Below are 25605 nucleotides of genomic sequence, written 5' to 3' on the forward strand. Positions count from 1 at the left end.
TTTGGCCATGGCTGTACTTCCCAAAAGCACTCAGCCTTGTTGATTGTGGGGAGACATCTAATGGTCGTAGGTGCTTGTACGACCAAGTGGATGACGTGCTGTATGACAAGCTGTCACTGTGCTATAAAGGTCTTCATAATATGGTGACTTTGTATAGATACATGTAATAATCTGTATCAATTAAAGCAGATTCTACAGTGCCCTTAAAATTCCTCACAAATAAATGTTTGACATTCTTTAGAGATGTCATAGAATTGGCCAAAGCTGTCGTCTGCTTTCTTTGCGTAAAGATGAAGCTTTTTATTTTATTGATTTTTTCATAGGGCTATTTGTACAGAGCTGATGAGCTATGATTATCACAAGTTAATTGAATGTGTTCACCTGCTGGTAGTAATGACTTAATTAAAGAGATCTTATAAGAAGAGGCTCCAGCCAATAATTTCTCTAATGCTAGACAGAATACCAAAAATTATCCTTGAGAACAGTACTTATCTAATACATCAAAGAAGAGTAAATTATCAAATGAAATATTCCCTGTTTACATCTATTTGTCATACAAACCTTTATAATTAGTGTTGTAAATTACCTTTGTTTTAAGCAGAGTTTTTTTATTGGTGGAGTACCGTGTGCTCTGCTGCTGGCTTCTTTGTATGGTCCATCCTCATGGTGGTATCCCCCCCTCTATTCCTTGTGTCACAGCCAGGGGGTCTGCTTTGAGCTAAAGTTCCTGGTCCCTTTTTTTTTTCTGAAGTGGTCTCTCTGTATATTCCAATGGAAGATCCATTAGAGAGCCACTGACCCCATAATGCTTGCAAATTCTCCATATAAATTTACATAGGGTGCACTCCAGAGCTGAACAAGGAATTGTCATTTGCACCTATCTTTACACAGTATGATTACACTTGCGGGAAGATATTCCTGCCAAGGTTGTCGACAGCAGTAAAGGTGTTTAAACACCTTCACTGTCTACTCAAACCTAAAGGAAAAATTTCAAGGTTTTAATTTAGCACTTTTTGTACTTTTTCTGATTTTAGGACAGGAGCAATCCATATAGGGGATCGGATACTAGCCATAAATAGTAACAGTCTAAAAGGCAAACCTTTGAGTGAAGCCATTCATTTATTACAAATGGCGGGGGAGACTGTCACTTTGAAAATCAAGAAGCAGAATGATGGTAAGTTGATTTACTGTTTAATAAATGCATTAAATGCCTTTTTGGTATTTATCACAGCATTTGAAATGAGAACTGTCTGTTTAGTCTTTCTGACATAGCACTTTTAGAAACATATTAAAGGATAATTTCACATTTGGAACATGTTACATGTTCCACCTGTTTTTAGGGTGAAACCGGTAACATGTTCCTGCTCCCTGCACCTTCTTCCCCCTATCCCCCCCCCCCTCTCCCCACATCCGCTGTCACTTTTTAAAAGTAGAGTGGCTGTGCGGGGCTCCACCCATATAGCCACGTCTTTCATTCACAGTTTTCTGTGAATGAATAAACTACAAGTACCATCATCCACTACGGCAGACATACTTGTAGTTTGAGTGAACTGCAGGCGCACCGATCAGCACACCTGTAGTTCATTCACACTGCCTACAGCTCTGCAGTGACACCCCATACAGAGGTACAGACAACCAAGCTGCAGGCAGTGTGTGCAGGAGCCTGACACTACACCAATGATATGCAGATCATGGGTGCAATGTTTTCCAGGCTCTTGTTTTAAAAAAGAATGAATGCACATTGTTTTTTACTTACAAAAAGATGGGCAATAATCATTTTTTATGTAAATGTGAACTTATCCTTTAAGCACCAGGCAATGTGTTGAGGATTGTTAATAAGCAGATTGCTGGCAGGTAGTAGTTAAACATTGGGAATACAGAAATTGGAATAATATTTGAGTTTATTTTGGATAATTTAGTGAATGTTTGTTTAAACAGCATTAAATGTAAGGAAATAAGATTAGTGTGACCACCGACCATGCATTCAAAAAACATTATTTTGCTTTATGAACAATTATATGGATTAATTCCTGCACAAATCAGCTGAAACACTATTCGTTTTATCTCAGTGGTGTTTTTCTCTGCTACAGAAATACAGTATGCACTGTTTTTTTAGCTTATACTCAACATGTCTATTTTGATTTTTTGTCTTTAAGCGACAAGTCCAAAGACATTTACATCACCAAGCAGAGTAAGTGAGCTGTGTGACACGGAAGATGACACTCCTGTCACTCAGAAATCCAGCAACCTTTCTGATATTTACTCTACCACAGTGCCAAGTGTGGATAGCGCAGTGGAGTCCTGGGATGGCTCTGCTGTGGACACAGCTTTTGGAAGCCAAGGTAAATAACATCAATAGCTAAGCTTATCTCATATATCATCTTAGATAAATTACAGCATTGGTGAAATTGTTCTGGAGAACTGAAATGTCACTTCATTCTGAAAAAGTTGCCACAGTAGACTGATGGCTAGATGCTGAAAGCTGCATCATTTTATGATGTCCCTGAGTAATGGTAACCGTACTTGTCAAGAAATGCATCACAGTCAGTCTCACAAAAAGATATGCTAAATTACTCTAGACTCTACCCTGATAGGATTGGTGTCTGAAGGAAAAAAAAAAAAAGAATTTGCAGTTTTTGTTTGCGAATAGGGGAGACACTTCCTTCTTAAATGGAATTTTTTCTTTTTTTTTTGTTTAAATGCCAAGTACTGTAACTGATAGCAGTCGGCTATAATTCCTATTTCACTGATCTGTGATCTGCTTGTAGCTTGGTGCGCTGTACTTTGTGTTTTATTCTAGCCTTCTGTGCTGGTGCCTTCATTAGTGATATCAGGGTCTTCTGGATACAAAAAGAGTTTCTGTTGGTAATACACTAAATGTCAGTTTAACTCCGCAATCATGGGAAAAACTGTATCAGGTCCTAGTATACCCACTTGCCAACCACCTGCCGTAGTTTTACAGCGGCAGGTCGGCTCTGTCCCGCGAAACAACGTACTTGTACCAGCACCCGTGATGGCTCTCAGTGGAGACAGAATGGCGGTCCATCGTTGTAAACACGGCAGACCGCTGTTATGTCACGGATGAACACAGGGATCCTGTGTTTCTAAATAAGAGGTTCAGTGTTCATGCAGCAAGCCCATCCCTCACACAGTTAGCACCCCCACATTTAATCCTTTGATCGCCCCTGGTGTTAACCCCTTCTCTGCCAGTATCATTAGTACAGCAACAGTGCATGTTTTTGGGATTTTATTGGGATTTTTTCTACTAAAAATATGTAGTAGAATAAAAATTGGCCTAAAATGATGAAAAAACTATATTTTTGCATTTTTTTTTGGGGGAATGTTTTATAGCAGAATGTAAAAAATATTGTTTTTTTTTTTTTCAGAATTGTCGCTATTTTTTGTTTATAGCGCAAAAAATAAAAATTGCAGAGGTGATCAAATACCCCCAAAAGAAAGCAGCGTCGCAATTGTTAAAGTAATGCAGTGCCGTATCGCAAAAAATGGCCTGTTCATTAAGGGGGTAAAACCTTCCGGTCCAGAAGTGGTTAAAATGTAAAGGGATATTGAAACTGGGGAATTTAAGAAGAGTGCAGAAGTAGTAGTCTGGAAAGAGGGCTCATTATTTTTCTCTTCAATTTTTATGTAAATTTCTAGGTCCAAACTTCCAAGCGTCAGGATTCAGTTTCAATGCATTTGAATGGAGGAGCCCCAAGCAGAAGGGCAGTCTGTCTCCTTTAAGTAGACCAGCTAATAATCACTTCCAGGACACAGGCCTTAGTGATGATGAGTGGGACAGGCCTGTAGCCAGTGGGTAAGTAATACAGCCTCATTCTAGGATGTCTGTAGCTTGAAACAATGGTAATTAGAAAACCCAAACCAGGTTTTCTAATAGATCCAGGAATCTACCTTTAGTATTTCTGAGTTCAAATGTGTCATGGGCTAAATTCTGCAAAGTGGATTTACTGGTTCCCCTTTGTCCTTGTACCTCTCAAAAAATGATCTTAGGTGGTCATGTAGCAGTTTTCATACTGATAAATTGTGGTGTTTCCCTTCCAATGGTCTCAGAAATTAGGTTACCGTCCCCTGACCTGGCCGTATGTACCTAAAATGGGCAATAAACTAAAGTAAGTAGTTGTGTTCTTCTCTAACACCAATGGCATTGGATGAATCTGGCCACTCCTTTCCTTCTCTCCCCACACCCCCCCCCCTTTACATATGTATCACGATATTGACCATATGTAATGTATCACACAGCTAGTTTGCTGCACTGTGAGATGAATCACCTAATGGAGAAATGTCAGTAGCATGAATAAGCAAATTAAAATTACCTGCCTATCTCTACAGCAGGCTCAGCCAGCTGCAAAAAGCGACCACCAATGGGTTTGGCCATCTTAAATGGAAATTGTTTGCAGAAAATTGCCAATATTACATTTTTGCAATCCTGAACTGGTTGAAATTACCTGAAAACAATGGGTTGTGTGGTCAGCCTGAAACTGTCATTAAAAGAAAAATGTAATAGCATAGCTGTGTATTTTGTATCCGGTTGATCACAGCTCATTACCCAGAATTCACTGACTGTGAAATATATAGTTTCCTTTCACAGGTGTCACCAACTGCAATATGCAACTTCCTTTTCCTGGTGTCACCAACTGTGAAATATACAGCTCCTTTTTACCATTGCCACTACCTTGGAGATGCACATCTTCCACTCACAGGTGTCACCGACTAGGAAATACATAGCTTCCTTTCATCAATGACACTTCCTTTGAGATATACAGCTTCTTCAAATGTGAAATATATACAGCAGGTTTCTTTCACTGATGTCACTGACTTTAAAGCCTATAGCTTCTGTTCACAAGTTTCATTGACTGTAATATACAGCTTCCTTTCATAAATGTAACCAACTACATAATTGCTTTCAACAGTTCACAAAGTTTCTAGTCTTGGAAGCTTAGCTGTAATAGTTATTGAACTATTGTTTGTTTGATACATTTTATTTGCATAAAATGTTTAATACAATGTGCATCCTAGATGCAGGGTGTGTGGTCATCCTTAGTTTTTTTTTAAAGACCCTGTTCACATTAGCAACTGTTGGTTTACGGTAGGATGATAGTGGTGCAGATGTGCTGATTCCAGCTCATCAAGAGTTTCCTTTTATCTTTTTTTTTTTTTTAAATGAACTTTATTAAAAAGTGACATTTCTTCATGTTTTACTCGCTGTATACCAGCAAAAAATGGTGGATTTTGTTGCTCCACGCTGTGCTAAAAAAAAGTGCTGTGTGTTTTTTCAGTGCACACCCTCACAATGGCGTAGTGTGAACTGGCATGATAAAAGAAAAGGAAATTTGCCTTGTGTTGCTGTTGGACTGGACTGGGCAAATCTGCCCAGCTCCGTCTCACAGCACATGATGTAAATACACCCTTAAATTGACAGTCTCTTATTGCCTGCTCACTTTTTCTTAAACTGAAAATCCAGATGTTGCCATATGTGCAGAACAGAAGTTTGTGGCCTGCCAACAAAGTCTAGACAGGAGCCAGAAATTGGAAAAATTATTGTTTTTTTGTCCTGAGATAAATCAAAGAAACCTATACAGAAACATCATACATTCCCTTAAATGTATTCTTTGTCAGGTTTCCTGGAGGCCTAGAGGACCCTGAAGCTGACCAAGAGGAAACTTTCTGGTCTCAGGCACTCGAGGATCTAGAAACCTGTGGCCAGTCAGGAATTCTCAGAGAACTAGAGGTAATATTTTTATACTGATAAACAGAATGCCAATAGTTTTCTTGTTTCTTTTGGTAATTACATTTTGTTATCTTTACAGGAAAAACCTGATAAATGTTCTAAGAACATGATACTTTTGGTATAGAATCCCTTTGTGTGTTGCTTTTTGTGTGTTGGTTTACCTGCCTGCTTGTTACAGCTAAAGTACAATGTATGCAAGTTGATACAGCATGTAGATACATAGCTTGTTACTGCATACTCTTATCATTTTTTTAATGAAAAACCTGATCCTTACTTTTGTACATTAAATATGTACACTTACGGTGTTAAAAGTCTAGGAATCTGATAGTTTTAACAATTTCATATTTTTTTTAGGTTTACAAGTTTGGAAACTGATGTTTTATATTTAATTATATGCATACATTCTTTTCAAACACATAAATATTCAGTAAAGGGTGCATCCCTAACAATCAATTTGTAAAGGATCCTGGTATTAGCATTAGTTAAGCTGAACAATGCTTCCATGTTCCCATCTGTATATTACATATAAAAGGTACAGCCCTGATGAATAGCAGACACCTTTTTTCCCTATCTTATCTTTGGTTTACATACCTGGTTGATTCTCTGAAAAGTCTAAAGCTGGCTACACACAGGTCAAAGATTGGCCAACAAACAGCAGTCGGTTCGGCAGGAACCGGCTGACTTTTGGCCCATGTATACAGCTAACTGCTCTCCAGAAGCTGGACCAACTTCTGTCAAATAGGTTTGCCTGATAACCAGCAGCCTATCAGTTCTGATCAGTGTCTCCTGCTGGGGTGGGTGCCTTCTATTCATCTGTGCTGTCGGTTTAGTTTATGAAACAACTGGGTAGATTGACTAAAGGAAAAAGTTTTTGCTATGCAAGGGAAGCTGCAATTTGCAGGGGGATTCTCCCCAGAGTTTAGTGAATGAGGTGAAGCTCTGCTGAGGGACTTTTGTACTCGCCCTCAAATCCTTTTCTCTGCGTTCATTGAAGGACACAGCCAAATCATTAGACAAATGGGCTTGATCTCGGCCCCTGTTGGGTAACCCCAGACCCCCCCCCCCCCCCACCCACAATTTGCAAGACACAGCTTACTTAATAGCCGGCAGTAATAGAAACAACACGGAGACCAGAAAAAAAAACTGGGTGAGTGCTGTGTCTCTTAGTCAATTTAGAAATAAGATGAAGGAAACCAAATCATTAGAAGAATGGAATGTCCCAAAGCAGTGCCAGATATAGAGTATCTCACAAAAGTGAGTACACCACTCACATTTTTCTAAATATTTTATTATATCTTTTCATGTGACAACACTGAAGAAATTACATTTTGCTACAATGTAAAGTAGCGAGTGTACAGCTTGTATAACAGTGAAACTTTGCTGTCCCCTCAAAATAACTCAACACACAGTCATTAATGTCTAAACCGCTGGCAACAAAAGAGAGTACACCCCTAAGTGAACATGCCCAAATTGGGCCCAATTAGCCATTTTCCCTCCCAGGTGTCATGTGCACCTCATGGCAAAGAACTCTCTGAGGATCTGAAAAAAAAAAAAAGAATAGTTGCTCTACATAAATATGGCCTAGGCTATAAGAAGATTGCCAAGACCCTGAAACTGAGCTACAGCACAGTGGCCAAGACCATACAGCGGTTTAACAGGACAGGACAGGTTCCACTGAAATAGGCCTCACCATGGTCGACAAAAGAAGTTGAGTATACATGCTCAGCATCATCCAGAGGTTGTCTTTGGGAAATAGACGTATGAGTGCTGCCAGCATTGCTACAGAGGTTTAAGGGATGGGGGGGGGGTCAGCCTGTCTTTATCAAATTGATCTGCATGGCTGTTGTCCCAGAAGGAAGCCTCTTCTAAAGATGATGCACAAGAAAGCACGCAAACCGTTTGCTGAAGACAAGCAGACTAAAGACATGGATTACTGGAACCATGTCCTGTGGTCTGATGAGACCAAGATAAACTTATTTGGTTCAGATGGTGTCAAGCGTGTGTGGCGGCATGCAGGTGAGGAGTACAAAGACAAGAGTGTCTTGCCTACAGTCAAGCATGGTGGTGGGAGTGTCATGGTCTGGGGTTGCATGACTGCTGCCACCACTGGGGAGCTACAGTTCATTGAGGGAACCATGAATGCCAACATGCACTGTGACATACTGAAGCAGAGCATGAGCCCCTCCATTCAGAGACTGGGCCGAAGGGCAGTATTCCAACATAACGACCCCTAACACACCTCCAAGACGACCATTGCCTTGCTAAAGAAGCTGAGGGTAAAGGTGATGGACTGGCCAAGCATGTCTCCAGACGTAAACCCTATTGAGTAACCGTGGGGCATCCTCAAAACAGAAGGTGGAGGAGCACAATGTCTCTAACATTCATCTAACATCTGACAGGTCTCTGTCATCGTGGAAGAGGACTCCAGTGGCAACCTGTGACGTTCTGCTAAACTCCATGCCCAAGAGGGTTAAGGCAGTGCTGGAAAATAATGGTGGCCACAGAAAATTTTGACACTTTGGGCCCAATTTTGACATTTGCACTTAGGGGTGTATTCACTTTTCTCTATCGCTCATTGACAGACGTAGTCTTCTTGATTCTCAAGAGCTGGGTTATGTTGTCTCCGCAGGAGTAGGACTAGGCAGAATGACAAAACGTTCTGGCTCCACCTTAGGGGCAGTCCCTGAGGGTATATCCTCCCTCTCTCTGCTACAGGGAATCAGTTTTTTTCTGTCTAGTCAGGAGTAAGGACCTAAGTTCCTTGCTGGGATCTTTTGGTCCTGGCAAGACTTTTTTTCTTTAAGAAAAAGACATTTTTTAGGTAGTTTTCTCCAGTGTTTTTTTCCTGTGAGATCTTCAAGCAAAAATGCCGGACTGGGCGACACTTGTGGTCACCCCAGCCGGCCTACGAGCGCGCGCAGACCATGGCATTGCGCTTGGTCGGCCGCGACATATTCAAGTAAGTATGCGGGGCCGGGCGACGGGCTGGATGTTGAGATCCAGTGGTCACCCCGGTTTCTGCCTACGAGCGGGTGCAGACCAGTGCGCTGGGTCGGCCGCGACGGAGTCCCAGTAAAGGGACTGACTTTGCGAGTTAAAAGTCTCGCTTGGACGCCAGGTACCAGAGAGTCGAGGCGTCCACAAACCCCCACCCCGGTGGAGAGGGTATTGTGAAGAGAGGGTGCCTGTCGGTTCGGTATGGTGAGTAAACGTTCCCTTTTTTCCTCATTATGAGGCAGTATATATTATGGGCCCCTCCATATATGGTCAGTATATATCTGATACTTACAAGTCCCCCTTGTAATACAGCATGTGTTTGTGGGAAGTGGACTTGGTTCAAGAGCTAACACTCTACCCAGCAGACTGTAACATTACAGCAGACATAGGAGGTATAATCCTACCTTATGTGCAGTGTATCTCTGTAGATCCATATGTCACCTCTTAGCAGAGTGCAGGTGGATGTGCTGGGAAGACGATATCGGCGGTCCGCCGCCATTTTGCCGTAGACCGAATGCATGTATGTCCTCAGGTCACGCCGGCCGCCATGTTTTTGGAGTCTTATGTCTCTTCTATGGGGGCGGCCATGTTTTGTGAGCCCAGCTACCTCGTGGAGGGCTGGGAACGCCGGAAGGCGTACACAGGGGGCGGAGCCACGCCTTCTGCCCGGGAAAAAGCAAACAGCTCCTTCCAGTCTGTGTAAGACAGACGCTGACTGCAGTTTGTTGGAAACTGCACTGCATCGGTTGGTGAGCCTTGGGGGTCCCTCTCTCTCTCTCTGGGATCGAGAAGCAGGTACTCTGAGGGGCGCTATTGCGCTAGGGGGAGACACAAAAAAAAAAAAAAAAAAAAAAAAGTTTTTTTGTTTTGCTGGCAAAGGTGTCCTGTATTAACATGGACCCTGCCACTCATGTATCTCCTCCGGATCCCCTCGAGGGGTCTGCGGGATCCTCCAGCACCCCATTGACAATTGAATCTTTGTCAGCTATTATGGAAACTTTTGTGTCCCGGGTGGAAGTGGCTTGTCAGGGACAGGGCGCAAGAAAGCGACCCCCGCCTAACCCCTTATTATCTGAAACCTCGGATTCAGACTCTGAGCCTATTTCTGCAGTTGCAGGTACTTCATCTGGTATTGGTGTCTCGGGTCCTGTCTCTTCAGACAGTGAGGAGGATGTTTCGGCATCCGCCATAGCCCGAGAGGAAGCGTTGGTAAACGCACTCATTATATCTGTTCAAGAGATTTTAAGGTACAGGGTATTCCATCAGAAATAGCTGAAACTGAGATCCCTTTTGGGACTAAAAAGCGCATCAAAGTGGCGAAGGTTTTTCCATTGCCCAAATGTTTTGGCAATCCAATCGAAGAAGAATGGCGTCTGCCAAAACGCACTTTTAATATTTTTAAACGCATTGACAGGCGTTATCCGTTTGAGGAAACCCTTATTTAGAAATGGACAGAACCACCTGTGGTGGATTCACCTATTGCTAGATTGAATAAAGCCACGGTTATTCCTTTAGAAGACGCTCCGTCTTTTAAAGATCCAGTGGATCGCAAGATAGCAGCTATGTCTCGCACCATGTTTTCCTTGATTGGATCAGCTTTCAGACCAATAATTGCTATTGGTCTGGTTTCGCAGGCTGTAACTGAATGGACCAAGTGGTTACGCCGGGACTTAGAAGAAGTCCCTCAGGCGGTATCAGATTTGTTGGAACAAATGATACAGGGGTTACAGTTTGTATGTGATGCGGCGTTAGACGCCACTCCATTAATGGCGCGAGCATCAGTCTCAGCAGTGGTTCTCAGGCGTACACTGTGGCTAAAAGGTTGGTTAGCCGACCAAGGTTCCAAAAAAGCATTGGCCAATATCCCCTTTTCAGGAGAGCGTCTATTTGGAGCCAACTTAGATGAGATCATTAAGGATCTCACCGGTGGAAAAAGCACCTTTTTACCGCAAAATTTTAAAGGTAGAGGAACTCGTCAAAGACGAGGGCCTTCTTTTTCTGCTCACAAGAGGTTTTTTCGTCCCGCGGGTGAAAAAACTAAGTCCTCCAAAGCTCCTGCAGGAGGCGTCAGGGGTCGTTGGTCGGGCAAGCAAAAGCCCGCCCCCTCCAGACCTGAAGATAAACCATCCAAAGCCTGAAGGTGCGCCCCCACCCATAACTGGGGTGGGGGGACGTCTTCGCCGGTTCCCGGATCCATGGCTTTCCAGAATCCCGGACAAATGGGTTTGCGAAGTCATAAGGTCAGGATACAAGATCGAGTTTCGATCTCTCCCACCGGCGTGATTCTTCCCTTCCAATATCCGACTATCCGCAGATCGTTTAGAAGATCTGCGGAGAGCAGTCACAGATTTACTACAACAAGAAGTGGTAGTCCACGTTCCTTGGACAGAACGGTTTCAAGGGTTTTATTCAAACCTGTTTACAATACCCAGGAAAGAGGGCAAAGTGCGTCCAATTCTGGACTTAAGAGCACTCAATTCTTTCGTCAACATAAGAAGATTCAGAATGGAGTCCATTCGCACGGTAGCAGCCTTCCTGCATCCAGGGGATGTCCTAGCGTCCATAGACATCAAGGACGCCTATCTTCACATTCCCATTTTCGCAGGACATCAGCGTTTTCTACGCTTTTCCGTAGAGGAGAACCACTATCAGTTTGTGGCGTTACCTTTCGGTCTCGCCACGGCTCCGCGGGTCTTCACAAAGGTGTTGGCCCCAATGTTGGCACTTCTGCGCCAAAGAGGTATATCGATTCTAGGTTACCTAGACGATCTTCTGCTTCATGCAGAGTCTCCTCAGACCTTGCTACAAAACATAGAAATTACTATGATTTCTTTACAGGAATTCGGGTGGCTGGTGAACCAGCAAAAGTCATTTCTGGTTCCCACCCAGAGGCTCGAATATCTGGGTCTAATTCTAGACACAGTCAGGACAAGAGTTTTTCTTCCGGTAGGGAAACTCCGAAAGATTCAATCTGCAGTCCAGTTGTTACTGTCCAACAGCTGGTCTTCCCTTCGGACTTGCATGAGGGTTCTGGGGTTGATGGTGGCTTCGTTCGAAGCAGTCCCATTTGCCCAGTCCCATACCCGAATTCTTCAGCAAGAGATTCTTCTCAGATGGAATCGGAATCCGGAATCCCTGGACAATCAGATCCGATTGAGCAAACAGACCAGAGAGTCTCTGGTATGGTGGCTTCGGTCTCCGATGCTCAGCCAGGGAAAGTCATTTCTGCCAATATATTGGACGACAGTGACCACGGATGCCAGTCTATCCGGATGGGGAGGAATTCTCGGTCAGTTATCTGTCCAGGGACTTTGGTCCCCGGAAGAATCCAGGTTACCGATAAATGTATTGGAACTGAGGGCGATCAGACTTTGTCTGATTCACTGGACCGAGCAGCTCCAGGGCAGCTCGGTTCGGATCCAGTCGGACAATGCCACGGCCGTGGCTTATGTCAATCACCAGGGGGGCACCAAGAGTGTCCGAGCGGCCAAAGAAGTGGCTTGCATTCTTCGCTGGGCGGAACGATTTGTTCCAGCAATCTCTGCGGTGTTCATTCCGGGGGTGGAGAATTGGCAGGCAGATTATCTCAGCCGTCAGACCCTGGATCAGGGGGAATGGTCCCTCCATCCAGACGTTTTCCACCAGTTGTGCCTACGGTGGGGCACCCCGGATGTGGATCTGTTGGCATCACGATTCAACAGGAAAGTTCAGAGATTCGTGGCTCGCTCCCGCGATCCTCTAGCAGAAACCGCAGACGCACTGATCGCCCCGTGGGGGCAATACCAGCTAATATATGCCTTCCCTCCTCTCGCGTTACTGCCAAGACTTCTTCGCAGAATAGAGGAGGAAGGAATCCCAGTAATCCTGGTAGCTCCGGACTGGCCTCGTCGAGCTTGGTACGCCGACATGGTCAGACTGGTGGCGGACGTCCCGTGGAGACTTCCTCTCAGGGAGGATCTACTGTCTCAGGGACCGATCTTCCATCCTGCTTTACGATCGCTGGCTTTAACGGCCTGGCTATTGAGACCCAGGTGCTGAAGGACAAAGGTTTGTCAGCTTCAGTTATTCCTACTCTAGTTGAAGCAAGGAAAGCGACTTCCAGAAAGATTTATCATCGCACATGGAAGTCCTACATTGCATGGTGTGAACCTTTGGGGTTCCGTCCTCGGTCTTATTCGATTAGTCGAATATTGACTTTTCTGCAACAAGGGGTTGAGCAGAAACTGGCCTTGAGTACTATCAAGGGTCAGGTCTCAGCATTAGCCATCTTCTTTCAGAAGCCTTTGGCTACTCATTCCTTGGTGCGGAATTTCATCCAGGGGGTGCGACATCTGGCTCCGCCAGTGCACGCGCCGTTACCCCCCTGGGATCTTAATTTAGTGTTGTCGGTTCTTCAGAAACCTCCCTTTGAAGATATTAGGGAGATTCCTCTACCCACGTTGTCCCAGAAGGTGGCCTTCTTGGTGGCTATTACTTCTGCACGCAGGGTGTCAGAACTGGCCGCATTATCTTGTCGTTCACCATATCTGGTGGTTCATAGAGATAAGGTGGTTCTTCGTCCGAATCCATCCTTCCTACCAAAAGTGGTTTCAGAATTTCATCTGAATGAAGAAATTGTATTACCTTCCCTGTGTCCTAGCCCAGTCATCCTCGGGAGTTTGCTTTACACTCCTTGGATGTGGTCCGGGCGATCAGGGTATACTTGAAAACGACAGACTCGTTTCGCAAGACGGATTCACTTTTTGTGATCCCAGATGGACCCAAAAAGGGGTTGCCTGCATCTGCCGCGACCATTTCCAGATGGATCAGACAGACGGTAGTACAGGCTTATTCTATTAAGGGTCGGGAGCCCCCGTTCCCTGTTAAGGCGCACTCCACTCGGGCACTTAGTGCGTCATGGGCCTTTCGCCATCAGGCGTCAGTGGTCCAGGTGTGCAAGGCGGCTACCTGGTCGTCGGTGCATACCTTTTCTAAACATTATAAAGTTGATGTAATGGCATCGTCTGATGCCTCATTTGGCCGCAAGGTTTTGCAGGCCGCAATTTGAGGAGACCAGTGGTCTACCTCGAGGGTTTTTTTCCGTTGGAAAATTTTTCTTTAGTCTCATTCTTTGTTTATAATGAGCCTTTAAAACTTCTAGTTTGGCACCGGTTGGGCCTTCTAGATTGGATTTGATTTTGTCAATCCCACCCCTCATTTGTGGCACTGCTTCTTGATGTCCCAGCTCTTGAGAATCAAGAAGACTACGTCTGTCAATGAGCGATAGAGAAAAATGGATTTTTGTAAGAACTTACCGTAAAATCCTTTTCTCTTAAGCTCATTGACAGACGTAGTACCCGCCCCTCTATCATTGAGTTGGGTTGGGTTAAATTCTCTGTACTGCTTTAAACAGAACTGATTCCCTGTAGCAGAGAGAGGGAGGATATACCCTCAGGGACTGCCCCTAAGGTGGAGCCAGAACGTTTTGTCATTCTGCCTAGTCCTACTCCTGCGGAGACAACATAACCCAGCTCTTGAGAATCAAGAAGACTACGTCTGTCAATGAGCTTAAGAGAAAAGGATTTTACGGTAAGTTCTTACAAAAATCCATTTTTGTCGCCAGCGGTTTAGACATTAATGGCTGCGTGTGGAGTTTTTTTCGAGGGGAGCAAATTTACACTGTTATACAAGCTGTACACTCACTACATTACATTGCAGCAAAGTGTCATTTCCTCAGTGTTGTCTCATGAAAAGATAATAAAATATCTACAAAAATGTGAGCAGTGTACTGTACTGTAACAAGGGTGGGCTTATAGCTAATGGACCAAACAAGAAACCACTGCCAGCAGAACTTAAACTGTCGCATGCAGAACTTTATAACCAAAACTGGCATCCGCTGAAGCAGCCACATAAACTTTGTAGAATTTTGTAAAAAAAAAGTGTGAGCAGCCACTTTGCAAACCCGAACAACAGAAGCAGAATGGTGGAACACCCAGAAAACACTGTGCTTCCAGGCAGAATGAGCCATAACAGGAATTGGGGGTTTCTGGCCGGCCAGGGCATACGCCTGGATTCTGTCTAATCCACTGAGAAAAATGGTGAAGAATGATGTTGCCTATGCCTTGCGAAGCCCCTTTGGAGCGATGAAGTCGGACTTCCAAATAGAGCGCTTGGCAGAAAACTGAGCTGTGTCTTTCAGATTGGGTGTGTCTTTAGTTTTTGGGAACACCTAGCATCCTGCTCCTCCAGGTGGCTTCATCAAACCCATCCGCTTAATGATTTGGCTGCGTCCTTTAATAAACAAAAGTTTTTTGGGTTTTTTTTCCTTGCGTGTGACTGGGTTTTGTTTGCCAATTGAGTCGTCTTCACATTCATTAAGCTCTGGGGTAAATTCCCTTTTGACGTGAATAAACTATTTTCCTTTAATAAATCAACTACAATGTGAAAGGTTTGCTTTCAGAGATTTAAAGATACTTAGGCACAAGAAATTAGATATGTCACACCTGGCCATGTACTTGAAAGTAAAGTGATAAGTCTGTATTCTTCTGTGATGGGAACATCACCAAATGATTCAGATTTAGTTGTGTATAACCCGCTAAAGGAATTTTTCTATATTTCTTTATTTGACTCAACAAAGACTCATACCATCCATTGAAAGCAGCCATTGTCCAGCCTCAGGGCAATATTTAGCTTGGGGACACCTGTATCACTCTCAATAAAGCAGCCTCTCCTGAGGACACTGCTTTCAGTTTTTGTTAGCCTTCAAAGAGCAAATTTAAAAGGAACACCAAAGTTTATTTAGGGAGAGTGGTGGGGGAACACTGCAGTGCCTGGCAGCAGTTTCAGCCACAATGTAAACCAATCTGCAATCGAGTATTTTCTAGGCCAGTGACACCTGGAGGATGGGGGGCGGGGGGGGATTGATTATATGTGACAGATTTTGTAGCAGTAGAATGTGATCATCAGCAGTGATAAAAACCTGATTGCAAGTGTTTTTTCATCCTTGCACAAGTCAACAGAACAACCTCCCATATGCCAGCTACCCCACAGTTATCAGAACATGTTGTATGTTCCCATACATCCAATCACCAGAATATTTGCCTGTTTTTAAAAGGCTGCTCTGTGTGCTGGCTGATAGCATGTCAATCTTTCAGAAGAGTATGTTCTCTGCTTGTGTGTTGAGTGAATCTGAAAAGTCTTTGGTTCTTCCTATATCTGCTACATATGCCTGTTGAATGGGACATGTATAAATGGAGTAATACTGTAGATCAAATAGAAAATCCAAATTATGTTTTACATACAGTACTTGCACATTGGTACACGATGGGCATGATCAGTGTAACAATGGTGTACTTCCATTGAATCCAATGTAATGCCTTGGGACTGGAGTTCAGTCAGCTCTGTGAATGGGGTGCTGCTTGCTAGACGTGCTTGTAATGCCCAGATATATAAACATGTTTCTTCTGATTGAGGTTATATATAGTCTTATGCCAAAATCTGGACCTCTACTGCTCAAATTATATTCTCAGTGAGGTAGGTAATTCAAATTCTGCAGGGAATACATACAATGTTTTTTACAAATTGTAATGCACATTTCCCCAATAAAACATAACAATAAGTACTGAATTGCTAGTATTTACTAAGAATACATTTGTCAGAAATTCCAAGTTTCAGATATCAATCTTTTACCTATCAAACTTTCTATTCTATTTTTAAGATATTTTTTGGTGCATGTTTCTAGTTTAGAACTGTGCTTGATTTAACTTTGTTTAGGATTTAACTGTGGATTTTCAATAATATTTAGGTCTGTTAACTTTTTTGCTTTATTTTTAATGCGAGAATGCAATTGACAATACAAATGGCCACAACCTTTGGCCAATAAAACAAGATAACAACAATGTACAGTTTGTTAGTACAGCTTGCTGATGAGCTAGCAGCACTGGGACCAGGGGTGAATGGTGAGAAACACTTGGATGGATGATGGTCTGTACAGAAGTTAGAGGAAGATGAAGATGGGGGGAGGCCTCGGTCAATAGGCTACAAAACATTACCGGTTACGAGGGGGGTAAGACATCAATGGGAGGGTCCAAGCCCTAATTTAGGCTTCCTAATCCTTACTCATCCCTCTTTTCCCATGACTCCCCCTTCCTCTGATTTAGCCCCATTCCTCCCATGTTTTCCTCTGTATAGCCTTGTAGCCTTTTGACCAATGAACATACCAATTGGCTTTTCTTTGGCTCCCTACCTGGCAATATTGGCCGCCTGACGGCTGAGGAACTCTTAAAGGACCAGATACAGACCAAAAGTTTATTTTTTCAAGCGTAATCACAAACTGATCTCTTTTATATAGCACTCCCTGTTTTAGTATTGCTGTTTCTTTCTACTGTCACAATCTGGACCTTCATCTTCTCATGTTATTTTTGTGTTTTTCAACCATTTTTTATAACCATGTTTGATCATTCTACTTGCTGAAAGAAAGCCAATAAGCTTTTTGTGAAACCAAACTGAAGAACTTGGATAACTTGAGGGCTTCTCAATTACTGGCTGCATTTTACAGACTGCTGGCTGTACTATACAACTGCTAAATGTCCCACTGGATTTTCTGTGCTGACGGTGACCTGTACTCCTTCCAGAATTAAAAAGCTACACACAGTCAGTAAATCCTCAACAATAGGGTTGCTACTTACTTAGCCACAGGATCATCGGTTGCCTCTTGCCGATATCCACCAGGCTCTGCCTAGTGAGGGAGATGCAGACTCACACTACCACAGGACAGCTGGACTTTTTCCCACCAACTTTCTCCTGGCTCTATCCAGTGAGCTTCTCCAGACACAATTTAATTCTTGGATTTCAGCTGCAAATTTTTAAAACCTGACAGAGGCACTAACCATTCCCTATGCTATCTAAAAGTTAAAAAAAAAAAATAATCCGAGTTGGGTTTTAAACTTTTAATCAAGTAGTTCATAGCCAAATTGGAAATTTAAATCACTGTAGTCACTAAATTTCCAACATAATTTCTTTACTGTCTGTAGAGCAGCTCCCAGGTTATGTTGTTAATTAGAAAATGTCATTAGTTCCAGTATCAGCTTATTATTTCCTGTGCCCCTGGCTGCCCTACAACCACAAAGCATAGCAGATGCACCCCACACTTAGCAAATATTGCATTTTCTTTTTCTTCTCATGGTTTCCTTTTACCTTCAAGTCTACCTCGGATTTTAAAGCAGTTTTCGTTCTATGCCTCCAACTTAATTAAGTGATATGTTTAATGCCTTCTGAGAATTCCTTTGGATTATTGCTCAATGTAGATTTTATCTGTGGAAGCAAAGTGTGTAGAGTCCTAAGCTCTGCACACTAGACCTATGCACCACTACCTCTGTAATAGCTAAAGCTTCCTGCAGGACTTGCAAGAGATTTTTGGGTCTTTTAGATGTTGTCTTTACTGCAAAAATGTTGCCATGCTGACCCTGTGGCTTTGATATTTTTTAGCCACTTGCCTGATTGTGAGCATGTGACTTCTCACCAGACTATGCTCCCCTCGTCTTCTTCTATTCTAGGGATTAGTATTAAGCCTAGATCACACGGGCCAAATTTTATGCAGCATCGGCCAGTTCAATTAAAACAGGCCGACATTCGGCCCCTGTGTGCTGCAGTCGGTTTGACAGAAGCCTGTCGCTCAGCCAGCTTCAGTCGAAGGATCATGACTGAAAAAGGTCTGCCGACCGGCTCCTAATAGACGCTCTCAGCCAATGGCAAGAGCGCTGACTGGGCGCGTCCACCTGTCAGAAGGGGAGATTGCTGTACTAACATCGGATTGTTAGTACAGCGGCTCCGACCTGAGCTGTCAGTTTTTTTTACATTCAACCCAAAACAATAGTAGTGTGTACGAGGCCTAAAAGTGTTAACATAGGTGGGGACAGTTATATATGGAAAGTTCCTATCATTCAAAACTTTAAAGATACAGCACTTGTAAAATCATCATTTTATCCTCCTTTTTTTTTCCAAATACAAAGTCACAAAACAGCAAATTGTATGTATTATCTAAAACCCCTTTTCAGAAATCCAGATCTCTCCAATAAGCAGACAAATTAAAAACATAATCATTATACCATAAAAACCAACATGCCTAAATAAGCTAAATATACATGAGGTGTTATTAAAACCTATATGTTGGGATGGTGTAGAGTACATACAGTAATTTAAACATAACTGTGATATGGGGCTGATACCGTTACAATTTAAAATAAGGGGAGCTTTGTACATATAAATTATTTCACCCCATTTTAACCCCTTGCTATTAAGATGAAGCCCCAGATGGTAAGAAATGCATGTGTTATGTTCAAATAAAATGGGGGGGGGGGGGGTATCAATTGTGACTGTTCTGATTAGTTAAAGCTGAACTTCACCCTAAAAGGGCCACTTATCACCCTCCACACCCCCGTTGTAAACTGTCTTTTTTTTTTTTGTTTTATTTGGGTGGAAAATTGTCAGTCAGTGCCTGTATTGGATGCAGCCCCTTTTTGTGAATTACAATAGTCTGGCAGGGGGGATTAGTCCATCCCACACTATAAAAGCAGGCATGGAGGAATCTGCTGTACTTTTTTTTCATTTAGCCTGCAGAAAAAAAAATCAGCGCATGGCCAACTTAAAATGTTAATTTATGGCTTGCTTGTCCTTTGTCAGTGGCTCAGAAAGTTCTGAGGCCAGAGACAGCCATGCAAATAGCAATGTACAGAAGGTCTTCAGCAATAGCAGGTGCTATATTTTTCTCAGGATGAGTTTCCCGTAAGCCATGGGTGCTCAAGCTGTGGTCCTCCAACTGTTGCAGAACAACTCCTCCCATCATGCCTCTGCCTTTTGGGAGTAATGCTTGTAACTGTCAGCAGCTTGCAGTTCCTAACGGGACTTGTAGTTCTGCAACAGTTGGAAGGCTATATATCAGTGGCGGCCGGTGCATAGGGGGCGCTAGGGCGCCGCCCCCCCTGAAAAAAGGAAGAAAAAAAAAAAAGATAAAAAAAAAAAAAAAGATTGCAAAACGAGCAATAAAGTTTGAAAAAAAAAAAAAAATTGCGTTCGCCGCCGCCGCCGCCAGCCGATGTGGAGGGGGTGGGGGGGTAGGGTTACCACCCAGAAGAGGCGCCGATTGGCTGCCTTCTGGGGGGCGTGGGGGGCGTAACCTGGGCGCAAGGCAGATTCCTTGGAAACCCCCACTTCGTGGATTCCTGGCTGTGATTGGTCCAGCCTCCAGCCTGGACCAATCACAGCATCCAGGACATCCAACGCTGACCCCGCTGACGTCACTCGCAGCAGTGGACCGGACCGCGGGCGATGGAGTCGGGTGGACACCGGACGGGAGTGACGGCGGCACCGGAGAGGAGACCAGACCATCGGAGGTCATCTGCTGGAAGAAGACATCACCACCGGTGAGTCCTCCTGTCCTGTCAGTCCTCCATGACCATCCATCCAGCTTTTCCACCGCCATCCCCCTATGCTCTGCCTCATCCCATGAGTCATGGGATGAGGCAGAGCAGAGGGGGATGGCGGTGGAAAGGCTGGATGGATGGATGGTCATGGGATGAGGCAGAGCAGAGGGGGATGGCGGTGGAAAGGCTGTATGGATGGTCATCATGGGCCATGACCATCCATCCATCCATCCATCCAGCCTTTCCACCGCCATCCCCCTCTGCTCTGCCTCATCCCATGACCATCCCTCCCACCGCCATCCCTTTGCCTGATCCCATCTCTCCCACTGCCATACCTCTGCAGGGGGCATGTACGCTGGTCACTGTATTGAAAGGGGGCATGTACGCTGGTCACTACATTGAAAGGGGGCCTGTATACTGGTCACTACATTGAAAGGGGGCATGTACGCTGGTCACTACATTTAAAGGGGGCATGTATGCTGGTCACTACATTGAAAGGGGGCATGTACGCTGGTCACTACATTGAAAGGGGGCATGTACGCTGGTCACTGCATTGAAAGGGGGCATGTACGCTGGTCACTACATTGAAAGGGGGCATGTACGCTGGTCACTGCATTGAAAGGGGGCATGTATGCTGGTCACTGCATTGAAAGGGGGCATGTATGCTGGTCACTGCATTGAAAGGGGGCATGTATGCTGGTCACTGCATTGAAAGGGGGCATGTACGCTGGTCACTACATTGAAAGGGGGCATGTACGCTGGTCACTACATTGAAAGGGGGCATGTACGCTGGTCACTACATTGAAAGGGGGCATGTACGCTGGTCACTACATTGAAAGGGGGCATGTACGCTGGTCACTACATTGAAAGGGGGCATGTATGCTGGTCACTACATTGAAAGGGGGCCTGTATACTGGTCACTACATTGAAAGGGGGCATGTACGCTGGTCACTACATTTAAAGGGGGCATGTACGCTGGTCACTGTATTGAAAGGGGGCATGTATGCTGGTCACTACATTGAAAGGGGGCATGTACGCTGGTCACTACATTGAAAGGGGGCATGTACGCTGGTCACTACATTGAAAGGGGGCCTGTATACTGGTCACTACATTGAAAGGGGGCATGTACGCTGGTCACTACATTGAAAGGGGGCATGTACGCTGGTCACTGTATTGAAAGGGGGCATGTACGCTGGTCACTACATTGAAAGGGGGCATGTACGCTGGTCACTACATTGAAAGGGGGCCTGTATACTGGTCACTACATTGAAAGGGGGCATGTACGCTGGTCACTACATTGAAAGGGGGCATGTATACTGGTCACTACATTGAAAGGGGGCATGTACGCTGGTCACTACATTGAAAGGGGGCATGCACGCTGGTCACTACATTGAAAGGGGGCATGTACGCTGGTCACTACATTGAAAGGGGGCCTGTATACTGGTCACTACATTGAAAGGGGGCATGTACGCTGGTCACTACATTTAAAGGGGGCATGTACGCTGGTCACTGTATTGAAAGGGGGCATGTATGCTGGTCACTACATTGAAAGGGGGCATGTACGCTGGTCACTACATTGAAAGGGGGCATGTACGCTGGTCACTACATTGAAAGGGGGCCTGTATACTGGTCACTACATTGAAAGGGGGCATGTACGCTGGTCACTGCATTGAAAGGGGGCATGTATACTGGTCACTGCATTGAAAGGGGGCATGTATGCTGGTCACTGCATTGAAAGGGGGCATGTACGCTGGTCACTACATTGAAAGGGGGCATGTACGCTGGTCACTACATTGAAAGGGGGCATGTACGCTGGTCACTACATTGAAAGGGGGCATGCACACTGGTCACTACATTGAAAGGGGGCATGTACGCTGGTCACTGCATTGAAAGGGGGCATGTACTGTGTGGTCTGTGCTAGGGGGTCTGTACTGTGGGGTTTGTACAAGGGGCCTGTACTGTGGGGTTTGTGCCACTCTGTCAGTGTATCCCATAATAGGGCCCCTGCTCCCTATTATGGGATATACTAGTACTGATGGACCCCTTAATATGTGATATATTGGGAGAATTGGTTCACGCAAGCAAAATACAGGGGACAAAATGGGTGGGGTCTATAAGGGGTGTGGCTTCTGAGAAATGGGAGGGGCCAAAATAGAAGGGCGGGGTCTTGCGCCCCCCCATCTTAAAACTTCACCAGCCGCCACTGCTATATATATATATATATATATATATATATATATATATATATATAGTTAAACACACACACACACATACACAGTGGGAACGTATTGGCATGTAGGAATGTGTCAGCTTTTCCATTCTGTTAAATGCAGCAATTTAATACTAACTGTGCAGTACAATTTGGAACAAGTGATATTGATCTCCTGTAGATCTTGTTTTAAATTAATTTACATTGAGAAAAATCTACAAAATATGTGGTTTGGTTTTGGGTGCCCAAACGTTTGCACAGGACTCTTAAATTACCAACATAATGCATTTAGTGCCAAATAGAACCCTATTCACAGTGTCTGCTGTAGTCTGGTAATTTTTAGATTTTAAATTAGCTATTTAAGCTGCAGATTGAAAAAAATAAACCAGATTTTAGGGATTTCTTTGTATTCATTCATTTTGCTGTTTATACATGTCCCAATAATTTCTTACGATAGCCCTCTGCTATTTTCTGCCATTTTTTTGTATGACCAATAAAGCTCGCCTTAAAACTGTTAGTACTTCTACCTGTGAAAAAAAATGGAGGTATTTCTGTAAAATGTATTTTCCATGCGATCAGGATTATTGACAACCCAGTGCTTTTCAGCAATGACATTATGCGACATGACACAAAGTATACTGTCAGTTTTCTATTTAGTTAAAAAATTTGACACGTCTGTGCATGTTTTTCATTACAGATGTCATTCAATTATATGCTTTATCCAGACCTGTCACTTTCTGTTATAATTAGTAATGTAGTCTGAACTACCAGGCAGATGCACAATACAGAATAGTAATGTGAAGAATTATCTTATTTAACTAGAGGAGAGAAGGAAAAAGACAGGGAGCAGGACTGTTGTCCACCAAAACCAACCAGGTGTCATTTTCTGTACTGCGGTGCAAGAATAGCTAGAATCTGTTTTCTTTGTTGCAGTTTAAGACTTGGTTCACACTGCTGCATTGGCAAAGTTGTACCATTTTGCCCTGCCTCCTCATTCCAACTTGGATGCTATCTGGGAGCCTGTAAAAGGGCTGAAACATTCCCCACTCTGAGCATGGACATTTTTCTGTATGCCAACTCAGAGCTTATTTTAAAGCCTAAGATTAGCTAAAACTAAAAACAGAGGAATCAGCACAAGGGACATAACTTAGTATAATGTGTCCCTTGACCCAATTCTTCTGCTTGCAGTAGAAATCTTGCTGTGTCCACCAAACCCCTTGGCACTGTAATCTGTCAGTGAGGTGGGAGTTGATACACCTAGTGGGCTGTCAGAAGCTGGCATTTTTTGCCAGATGTGCTGTGAATGGAACATGATCTCTGAATGGGGAATGGGTAGATGATTGATAGCTCCGCCCCCCTCCATTCACAGATCCTGTGTCCTTAAAGAGGAACTGCACTGCATCTGGGCACCACAAACAAAAAAACGCTAATTCATTTATTTTTAGTATTTAAAACAAACTCCCCCATCCATCCATGTCTCCATGCTTTATTTTGCTGGGAAAATATTTTTAAAAACGCCACCTGGCATTTTTGGCGGTGGCCATCTTGAGTAAGGGCAGATGATTCATGTATCATTTACTTCCTGGAATCCGTCCCAGGCATTGGCTGAACTAAGAACCCTCCCTCCCCTCCTGAAGACTCCTAGGATATAAGACATAATTTGCTGAGGCTTGGAAACCAGAAAGTAACTGCAAAAAAAAAGAAAGTGTAAAACAAGTAAATATGATATACTTTTTCTATCTATTTACTAATGCTAGCAGCATGAGGATTGGAAATAGTCCATATTGATTAAAGAGTGAAATCCCACTTTAAACTGGCAATAAGAACTACCTGAATTTGTCACGTCAGTATGGTTACTGAACTGCTTGGCTAAATCAAGCACACATAGTTTTAAAGGTAACTACAGCCAGGAAATAATCATAAATGCTTTATTGATTTCCCCAGATTGTGCCTTCAGCCTAATAAATAGATCCATTGATCAGTGTCCAGTATATTCTGTATTTGCCCGCAGCCACTGGATCTAAGCTTGCACCGGAGAGTTAGAATCTGGTAGTCTGAATTGGATTGATAGCTGTAGAAAACCTGTATAGGTTCATTCTTATCATCTTTGGACATAAAATTGAGCATGTAACTACAAATACATCTATTCATATAGATCTATTCATTTATTTCAATGCTTATATACAGGCTATAGGATTTGTTTCTTTAGTATTTTCAACCATGTAGCGCTAAAAAAAAGCAATGAGAACTGTTGTTTATATTTCTGCTGAAGGCAACCATCATGTCTGGCAGCACATTGAGCCTCAACCACGACAATGCTCAGCCTCGTGGGCAGCTGGGTCGCCAAGCAAGTTTCCAAGAGAAGAGCTCTGTCAGACCACATTACAGCCAGAGCACCCGCAGCAACACACTACCATCTGATGTGGGCAGAAAATCTGTAGCTATGAGAAAAATCAAACAAGAAATGAAAGAAATTATGTCACCAACTCCTGTGGAGTTGCACAAGGTCAGTATGCAGGCAATCTGCAGTTCTCTTCCATCTGGAAGTACATGTTTTACATAGCTTTCTATAATAACCACATGGCATTCTTTGTTAGTAACATTGCTGTCATCGTTTCATTTCTTTTATGTGTAAATACAATATTTTACAACCAACTGTCCATTATGCTATTTTCTTGGAAAATGATTTGTGCTGATCTGCTTTAAAATGTCTAAGCTTTTTAAACACTGCTTGTTACTGGTCTTTTCCCTTTATCGTATTTAAAGTGGGCCTAAACTTCTAACTTAGTTGGCTTTGAGTGGACAAGGGGTATGAAAGCTGTGATATAGCAGTGTTTATAGGATGCATTGGGCTCCATTCACAAAAGCAGATTGCACGTGGTATTTAGTTGCTTTCCCAAATACTGCATGCGATCCTGAAAATGTAAATTCACAATCGCATTTGGTATTTAGTTGCTTTCCCAAATGCCGCATGCGATCCTGAAAATGCAAATTCACGATTGCTTTATGCAGTATTTACCGCATAAAGCAAAAACACTCAGTAAATACCACATAAAACAGGAGTTAGTCAATTCACAAAACAGAATAAATATATGCATGCGGTAAATTAGTGGAACTGGCAACCCCCACGTCATTATTAACCCATGAGTCATACCACTGTGCGGTATCTTGCAGCTTACTCAGATGCTGTAAGATATCGCTTTGTGACATGAAGCCCATTTCTACACAAGTTTTAATCCAACCTAGAGTGCTTT

General features: G+C 43.5%; 1 protein-coding gene across 12 annotated transcripts in view; it reads left to right on the plus strand.

Moving 5' to 3' along the window:
• Positions 1 to 25605, plus strand: part of GRIP1 (glutamate receptor interacting protein 1) — a 1071013-nt gene that overhangs the window by 1023737 nt on the left and 21671 nt on the right. For 7 of the 12 annotated variants that reach the window (XM_082255180.1, XM_082255172.1, XM_082255176.1 and 4 more), the window contains 6 exons: positions 1035 to 1174; positions 2157 to 2342; positions 3658 to 3814; positions 5635 to 5746; positions 5826 to 5864; positions 24624 to 24857. In XM_082255180.1, coding sequence (XP_082111306.1) covers positions 1035 to 1174; positions 2157 to 2342; positions 3658 to 3814; positions 5635 to 5746; positions 5826 to 5864; positions 24624 to 24857 — 868 coding nt within the window. The remainder of the gene's footprint in view (positions 1 to 1034; positions 1175 to 2156; positions 2343 to 3657; positions 3815 to 5634; positions 5747 to 5825; positions 5865 to 24623; positions 24858 to 25605) is intronic. The other 5 variants (XM_082255177.1, XM_082255178.1, XM_082255183.1 and 2 more) reach the window with 1 other exon arrangement.

The sequence above is a fragment of the Pelophylax lessonae genome, assembly GCF_965119305.1.
Source record: "Pelophylax lessonae genome assembly, chromosome: 4".
NCBI classification, from domain to species: domain Eukaryota; kingdom Metazoa; phylum Chordata; class Amphibia; order Anura; family Ranidae; genus Pelophylax; species Pelophylax lessonae.